This window comes from Suricata suricatta, chromosome 11, assembly GCF_006229205.1.
Source record: "Suricata suricatta isolate VVHF042 chromosome 11, meerkat_22Aug2017_6uvM2_HiC, whole genome shotgun sequence".
Lineage (NCBI taxonomy): Eukaryota > Metazoa > Chordata > Mammalia > Carnivora > Herpestidae > Suricata > Suricata suricatta.
The window spans coordinates 37,423,265-37,432,693 of NC_043710.1; the positions used below are offsets into that span (position 1 = coordinate 37,423,265).

Below are 9,429 nucleotides of genomic sequence, written 5' to 3' on the forward strand. Positions count from 1 at the left end.
CCTTACTCCCAATTACAACCTACGGAATTCCAAATCCCTCATCAAGACATCGGAAGTTCCTAGGAGGAGACTGGTGATAGTGGTGTATAAGTTTATGTTGGGTGCACGGATAAGGGACAGGAATGATCACTTTATAGTGGGTACCACTGCCTCTCAGTCTCAACATCCTATATACACCTTCCTGCTGTCCACCATGTTAACATGCAGTCCACGAGGTGGAAGAGGAAGGGCTCATCCAGCATGCAGGGTAGGCAGACTTTGCTGAAGGTTTGAAAGTCATAAGGAAAACTTGCATTGCCTAACTGAATAGCAAAACAATGAATAAACCTCACATTAAATGTTCCCGCCCTTAAAGTCCTTTTGGTTATCCTTCCACTGGTGGTTTTCAATGGTCCTCTGTCCTCAGCAGTACCTGGCTTCTGTTCTCTGAGAGGTGACTGTTCTCTGACTCCCTCCTAGGTTTTCTTTCTTTTGTTCTAATTTACCCATTCCCTGTCAGACAAAACGTACACACACAAAACAAAAACTTTGTGTATTTGTATAGGTTTTTTCTCCAGAGTTACACAGTATCTTTTTCTTTTTCTTTTTCTTTTTTTTTTTTTGGTAGGGGTGATGCTTGGGAACTCACTGATACCAACATCCTTGTCTTTTACTTTCTAAAAGGAGTTGTGGAACCAGTTCTATAAATAATGCATTTTCCATCTCATTCCATATAAAAACCACCAGGCAGAGCACCTATCCTTAACAAGCTTCCATGAGACACCAACCTCTGGTCTTTCTCCCTTAATGAAAAAGTAAAAGCAGAGGCAATATCCTGATACAATTTCAACAAGCTCCTTCTACACAGCAGGGCCTTCATCAAGGTTTATCCAGTTGGATGATATGTGATGCTGTGTTGGGAGAATATTCGCTGGATCCTTCTAATCATCGGGTTAAAGTACATCAGATGACCCGAATTTACTAAGAACAGACAGACAATCACACAGAACATCAGATTTTCAGTTGGTTTACAGGTCCCAAGAGTTTTGTGCCCCTGTTAAAATGTTTGGATCTCAGCATGCTATGTTTACACAATCTCTTTTTTCTCTAGGAATTTTAGTTACACTAAATAAAAGATAGATAAATGAGATTGGTCATCTGTGGCCATCCGAAATCTACATCAATCTGTCGTCATCAGCTCCTTAGCCAAAAAACAGTAACCTATACATATACAGAAATAAATGGAAAAGGTTATTTGGGCATACAAACATGCTTCCCTAATTTTTGCAACTTTCTGCACTTCTGAAAAGGTTATTTTCAATAAAATACACTAAGAGTGGCCATCTATTCTGAGAGAGAAATTCAGTTAAAAACATTTTTTTTAATTTACTTATTTTTGCAAGAAGGAGAGCACAATTGGGGGAGAGACAGAGAGGGAGAAGGAGACACAGAATCCCAAGCAGGCTGCAGGCTGCGAGCTGTCAGCACAGAGCTTGACCAGGGCTTGAACTCACAGACCACAGGATCATGACCTGAGCCAAAGTTGGACACTTAAACTACTGAGCCACCCAGGTGTCCCATGAGAAAAAATTCGGTTTATATGCAAATGTTATTGGGACAAAAGAAGATGCAGAAGTCATGGAAAGGTACAAAATGACCGAAATTTTATGTTTAAGGGGCATTTTTCTTATAGGTTACAGATAGGTTAAAGACATTTGACCAAAAGAACTTTCTACAATCCTTAACCAATTTACAGTTCATATCTCCATATACATACTGGAAGTATATTGGAACCCCCAACCAAATGCCTCACAAAGCCAGCATTACTCAATGAAGGCACCAACCACACAATCCTGACTTCCAATTTAGTGCTGACAGCCCAACCAGAGAGAGGCAACTGACCCTCCGTATATGTCAATCAAGAATTTTTTAAATTTTTTTTCTTATTCATTTTCATGAGAGAACATGAGCAGAGGAGGGGCAGGTCAGAGAGGGAGACAGAGAATCTGAAACAGGCTCAAGGCTCTGAACTGTCAGGACACAGCCTGACACGGGGCTCGACCTTGGGATCGATGAGATCATGACCTGAGCCGACATCGGACGCTTAACCCAGGCGCCCCTCAAAAGTCTTGACCAGCTCCCCTATTTGCCCAATCTCTGCTCACCAGGTACTCCTCCTCCCCTCTAAATTTAATCCTTGTCTTTTCCAGTGCAAACAAAGTACATTTTCTTATATACGAAAACATTTTATCATGATGGAAGGAAAACAGTTTGATACTTTTCTATTCTTTTTTTTTTTTAGCTTTATGCCATTGATTTTTTTTTTATTTTTTTATTTTTCCATAATATTTTATTGTCAAATTGTTTTCCATACAACATCCAGATACTTTTCTATTCTTAAAACTGATGTCTCTTAAGTCCCTCAATGTTACTATAGGCAATGAGAATCATAGACCCAAACGTGCATGTACACACACACACACACACACAAAGATACTAGCAGTAGAAATAAATTATGCAGATAAAATTTCTTTTATCACTTTTTTTCTCTAATGGTGAGGGTAAAATAATGCAAGAGAAAACCTAGTTAGGTAACCAAATTTAGCTCTTGGAGCTAAATTTAACAACACGCATATGGTGCAGAGAAGGGCTGAATCAGAAAAACAATGTTGTTTCTGCAGTCTCACCTGTACAAGAGAAGTCATCCACACGGATGTATCCCGGGACACAGTCACAGCGATACAACCCAGGCAAGTTGACACACACAGTGTTGGCATGGCAGTAATGCATCTTAGCCGCACACTCATCAATATCTGAAGGAGAGAAAAAAAAAAGGAAGAAGCAATGCCACAAGTGAATGATGGAACTATAGTGTAACCATGTTACAATGAACTTTAAAAAGGCAAATGCCTGTTGAAGTTAAGAGAAAAAGCAAGATACATTAAACACAAAGTCTTTTGTTTAATGTTATTTATTTATTTATTTATTTTTAATCATAGTTTATTGTCAAATTGGTTTCCATATAACACTGGCATTGTTCTCAAAGCTAGAACAAACTAACTTAAAATTCATATGGAATCACAAAAAACCCCAAATAGCCAAAGTAACATTGAAGAAGAAAACCTAAACGGGAGGCATCACAATCCCAGACTTTAGCCTCTACTGTAAAACACAAAGTCTTAAATGAAAATTCAGCTGCATTCAGGTGCATTAGATCCCATCTTAGCTGAAAATATTTCCAGAAAGATGCATGGTGAGACACAACAGCTAAGAAACCTAGAGACTGAATCCACTAATCCCTCACCACAGAGGGTGCTGGATTTAAACATCCAAAATCAAGGAGTTCTGTGTCCGGTGAGTTGATACCAATTAATATTTATTAGGTGTCCACTGTACATGGTGTAGCTTTTATCAGAGAGATCAAGGGAATCCAGGCCTCTCTGCTCATGTGTCTCACTAAGACATGCTTTAATCCATCTGTTAAAAAATGATGATGCAGCCAGTCTCTCCCATGTTGTACCATGAATACAGACAGCAGCTGTGGTCTAATGTAAACTGATGCCTTTCATCCCCTGACCTGGAGATTCATCCCATGTGACAGAATAATGGGCTGACTCAACAAAAACATCTTTTTTTTCTGGAACAGAGGTCAGAGCATCCCCTACTTTCTCATAAGCATTCATGGGAAGAATTAGAATCATCTATGACCTTAAGTACAGAGTTTGATGGAGTCTTTTCTGGAAGTTGCTTTCAGAAATGGCTTTATATTCATTTTACTCAGACTGTTTATGTGTGATGGTGAGGAAGCAACAGCCTAACAGTGTGAAAACCTAAGAGAGACAATGTGAGTTCTAGCTCTGGTTCTCCCAGTGACGAGCCTGTGACTTCCATTTAACCACTATGAGTTCCAGAACTCTCCTGAGTTGGTCACACAGGCCAGTTTTGAACATACATCTTTAAACTCCTCATCTAATTCAATCCACATACAATTCCACAATCACAGTATAGCACTACCCACATTTTGCAGTCTAGACAACTGAGGCTTAGAGAGGTTAAATATCTGGCACAAATATCTCTCATCCTGTTAGAACATACTATGCCCAGGATTGGAATTCAGAAATCAATCTCTTACTTATTATGATTTACTTAATTAAAGCATCTTGAAAATGACAGTCAACCATAGTGTTACTATTAAGGTAATCATTGAAGTCCTAATACGCTTCATGTGTAGAAACAGAAGACAAAAATTAGCTAGATTGAGGCACTAGAAATCTCACTTATCTATATTAAAAGTAGACTGACTTACTTCCTGATAAAACACCTTGAAGTAATACGAGATTCTTTTAAGCACTAAACATCTGTCAGCCTATAAATAAAAGTTATTGTGCAGTAACCGAGGTCCTAGAAGGAAACTTGTAGTTAGCAAGACTTCCATAACTATAAAGAACATAACACCAGAAATTACAGAAATGATTCAGGCAATAAGCCAAGTGTTATACTTGCACAAGATCAGGTGCTTTCAAAAATGATCCAAAACAATGCACAAGTAAAATAAATGGGCAAAAGGAATGTAAAATTATATAATAAGATTACATCAAGCTAAGGTGTGAAGGAAACTCTCCCACAAACTTAAAAGAGAATAGTAACTACACATGAGCATGAGATATAGTTTGAATCTCTCCGGCACCCAGGGCATTAGAATTCTTTAACAACTGGATTCCTGGCATTATTTAGCATTTGGCTTCACAGACTGGCAGATATCATAAAAGTCAAAAGACGCATTTCAGGAAAGGACTAATGATCACTTTTGTCACCTACTACAAAGCTGAATAAGATAAAGACGTAACCAACCACATCTTTAGCAATAGTTCACTGCTGACCTTGACCTAGTAAGAGCAGGATTGGGAAAGTGGTGTAAAAAACAAACAAACAAAAACACCTGACTGGAGTCAATTAAGGAGAGGATGGAAGATGAGCGAAGAGAGACAGAAAAACAAGGCAAACTTTTTGAGATTCCTTTTTTTTCCCATTAGGAAAAATGGAGTAGCAGCTCTGGGGAGACTTGGTGTCAAGAGAGTCTTAATTATAGATGGAAGAGATCACAGCATGTTTGCACACGGTTGAGAAGGATTCAATACAAGTGAAGCAACCCAATGAGGTAGAAGAGAGAGACCACTGTAGGAAGCAAAGTCCTGGAGAAGGCAAGAGGGGTTTCATTCCAGCGTGCCAATGGAACAAGTCATCTTTACAAGAAAGAAGCTGTGAGAAGGAAAGAGGTGGAGATGGTTGGCATATTTGGTGGTGGGAAGATGAAGCAGTTCTCCCTCACTTATTTTTGTTTTCTCAGTGAAATAAAAAGAGAGGGTAAAATTTAAGAATGAAAAAAGGGAGGACATATCAGATATTCAAGGAGAGAGGAAATGGTATCAAAAATAGTCATTTTGAAAAAAGGGGTCAAAAGTTTACTAGAGCATGTAGGAAGATGGCAGAGGAGCTACTGTGATTTGTGGTCCTAGTGCGTTAAGTGAGAGCAGTCAGCATGGCTGTGGGTTTTTCTCCAGTTTCATCCAGACATTTTGGGCCAATAGCAGGGTAAGTGGAATGTTAAATGAGTTTTTATGCAAATATAATGGGTAGGGAGAGATACAGGGGAATTGAGGGTATTAAGACCGAGGTGATGATAATTAAGTGCCAAGGAATCTAGGCTATTGAAGAGAGATGTGAGAACATGAAAGAGGTAGACAGCTGAAATGCATTAGAAATTAGGGGGGGACACTGTGCTGGACTTTTGAGATCTCACTTCAGAACTAAAGAACTTAATCCGCCAGCTAGGAGGAGTATTGCCTGCTAACTGTCTTTAGCTGTTATCCTTTTAAGGAAACTGTCCTTGGCTAATGATAGACTATGCAGTCACACTTCCATCCTGGGAACGACCTACAATGACTAGCTTTCATTTATTCCTAACTCAGGAGAATTCTAAAGGGCTGTCCAGATTTCAGAGCACTCAATGAGACTCAGCTACCTTCTCCTTCTGCCTGATCCTACATTCTTCCCTTCCCCAGAGGCATTATAAACTTCCTGAGTGCCAGTCTCCATTGCCACGTTTGCTTCTTGGGGAACACGAACTGCCATGGGAATCCTAATGGAGGCAAAGTATGGTCACAGGGAAGGTCTAGAACACATGAGTTAGAGAGCTAGAGGATGGGGTTACAAAGTGGTGTGCCTGACATTAATATTTTTGAGGTGACTCGGTTATTGATGACTACAAGGTCTTTCCTAGGACTATGGGGGAATGGAAGAATAGATCATTGTAAGAGAGAGACTGGGAGCACCAAGAGAAGCCAGGCACTGGAGGAAGTTGGCTGGCATTAGTGCTGTTCATCAAGCAAATATTACCAGTTTTTCTCCTCCTGGGCACATCACACAAATGTACTTCCCCATCCTCTTGGAAGTTAAGCAGAGCTGCATGAGAGAGCATAAAGTCTGCCCAAAGCACAACACTTCTAGGTGGATATGTTAAGAGCCAGCACCTGACTTGCCACATTTTCTTGTTCTGGCATGGAAATCATGGAAGCACAAAGATGGAGTCTCTTTGAGCTGGGTCCCCGAGTGAGGTGTAGGCAACCAGACAAGCTTGGTGAACATGTTGCATGAACTAAAAATATGGTGTTGCTAATTTAAGCCATCGAGCCCACCCTAATATAAAAGGTGACTAAGAAAAGCGTCTCAAAAATGAGATCTTTAAGCTTGATCTTAAAAGATGCACAGAAATTCATTAAGTAGAGATTGGAGGTGGGGGAAAAGAAGGGAAACTACAGAGACTAAACTTTTTGTCTCTGCAGAGTCAGAAAGGGAGGGAATCATTGATTCATGAACACTAATCAGCTCTCTGCTAAGCCCTGCAGCAGAGGATGAACAAAATGCCATCACAAACTGCACAGCCTGGCAAGACATTGAACAAAACTTGTTAAGTTCTACCTAGAATAGATCTTTTTACAGGGGGCTTTGATCCAGGCTGAGAGGGCCAGAGAAGCAGTCTCTGTGGAAGTGATATTTCATCCAAGACCTAACACAGAAGTGAAAGAGGTCAAGGGGAGAGGAGTAACATACCAGACAGAGAAGAATGCTGGAGAAGTATTAGAGGAAGGAGCTTTGTCTATTTACAGTAAAACTGGAAAGATAAGCTCAGGCCAGATCCTGCTGAGCTTTGTGGGCCATGGGAAGGAGTCTAGACTTTAATCAAGGTGGTGACATAAACCTATTTCTGTTTTTAAAATATTTGTCAGTTGTAGTGAAGAAAATGGATAGGAGCTGGGCAAGCTGAAGGCTAAATCATGTTGGTATTTTACTCACAGAGATACGGCCACACTGAACTCCACCTCATTCCTCTGGGATGCCCAGACATTCTTTAAGATGAGAAACTAGTCAGGACTTGCCTTAGAGGCAATTCAATCTTCAGCCCATGGGCCACAGCTGCCAACTAGGCTGCTGACTGCAATGAGTGTTTCTCTGTCATGGACCCTTGTCAGCTGCTCCAAGAGAGAAACTCCTGGCTCATTTCCCTGAGGCCTCTGGATAACTGATGAGAGGTATCTGGCTCATCTCAATTTGAAGGAGTTACTTGGCTGTAACAAGCTTATTTTGATTCAAACAGCAGAACCATTGCTTTGTCTCATAGGTTTCAAAGGCCCCAAATGAAAATATTTTCAAAAACAGGACAAGAGGATGGTGAGAAAACTCCAGAAGAAATTTCTCCCATAGACTTACCCAACCTTTACTCTTACATGCATGGGGTCTCACACAGGACCCCAGGTCACACATGCCTGCTGCTCTGGGGAGGCGTCTTTGAATTGGCTTTGTTTTCAATTCATACCACTGATAATCTCAGTTCTTGCATATCTCATAATTTCCTGGTACCATTCCAGAAAGAGACGGCACCAAAATAAAGCACAAAGGTTGACTAATGTATCAGAAAATTCAACCATAACAACTTTATCTTTGTTCCTTATCCCCCATCATGCAAACTCCAAATATAAAAACTACCTCATGGTATAACTAATACAGAGGGCAGAGCAAAAAATTGTCAAGTGTGTAGAGTCAGCTAGCTGGGTCTCATGGGACAAGGAGCTAAAAGCAGGGAAGGAATTGAGAACTTCCCTGATTTGCAGACAGGGCTGGAGATAAAAAGGCAACACATGTGCCAAAAGAAAAATTGCCTCTCTGTCATCAAGGAAAGGCACAACCCTGCAGACAGTTTCAGTAGGACTCGAGAGTGCTTAAAAGCAAATCTGATTATAGAAAGAATCAAAACAGAATTAACAAACATCTTCAGAGAACTGAGATATCCTAAGAAAACAATCTTAAGAACTAGTGAGCTGAGATTTCTAAAAGAACCTAAGACAAATGTCGGCTTATTGTTCACCAAGATTCTGAAAGGTAATGAATAATTACAAAAACAAGCACATGAACACCCAAACAGAACTCCCTAACGAAAAAAACCCAAAGCAACAAAGATTTGAACCTGCAAGCCATCTGACCTTTGTCCAGGTGGCTCTGGTGCTCTGCCTGAAACAGATTTCTTTCTTAAGCAATGGTCTTTCCAGGTGAGATATTCATCCAATAGCCAGGAGCCAAGAAGAGGCTAAGCCTGAGGCTAAACCTCAAGGTGTGGGTTGGACACACTCCAGTCCAGGTTCAAGCTAATAAACGTCTCAGTCAGTCTAAGAAGTTGTCAAAAGAAGAACCACAATTTACCTGGATACTGAAAGGATGAATGGATTAAATACACACACACACACACACACACACACACACACACACACACACGACACCATTAGGCACAGGGCAATAACAGAATTAACAAGAGGCTCAATGTATATAACCTCATAGGAAAAAGTTAGGAACAGCCCCCTGGCACCTGGCTAAACCTCAATAAATAGCTGTCATTTCTATGTATCAGATACTATGCTAGGTACTTCCCAGATGGTATCTCATCAATTTCATTTATTCCTCTTGAATGAAGTAGGTAGGCCCACACCATGATGAGGGAACTGAGGCTCAGATTATTAGGTCACTTCCCCAAGGCACAAAGTCAGTAAACCTAAGAGCCTGGGCTTAAATACACACAGTCTGACTTCAAATTTGGCCCTGTTCTCACAGTGCCAGGTCTAGCCCTCAAAAACAATTCAATCCTAGGACTCTTATATACACCTGATGCTGCCAGGAAGCATATGGAAACCAGAAGATCTCCAAATTCCACATCTGCATGCAATGCTGTTCCTAACATTTGTTCTAGTATTACCCTCTGTTTAAATAGCAATTCTAACAAAACAAAAAACAAAAACAAAAACAAACCATCATGTAATTTCTGTCCTTGATGGAATGTATTAAATAAGCAAACACCACCAACAAGCAAAACAAGTACCACAATGTAAAAATATTAAAAAAAAA

General features: G+C 40.2%; 1 protein-coding gene across 3 annotated transcripts in view; it reads right to left on the minus strand.

Moving 5' to 3' along the window:
- NELL1 (neural EGFL like 1) overlaps nt 1-9,429 on the minus strand; it is an 890,650-nt gene that overhangs the window by 472,982 nt on the left and 408,239 nt on the right. For all 3 annotated transcript variants that reach the window (XM_029914487.1, XM_029914488.1, XM_029914486.1), the window contains exon 13: nt 2,667-2,792. In XM_029914487.1, the coding sequence (XP_029770347.1) occupies nt 2,667-2,792 (126 nt within the window). The remainder of the gene's footprint in view (nt 1-2,666; nt 2,793-9,429) is intronic.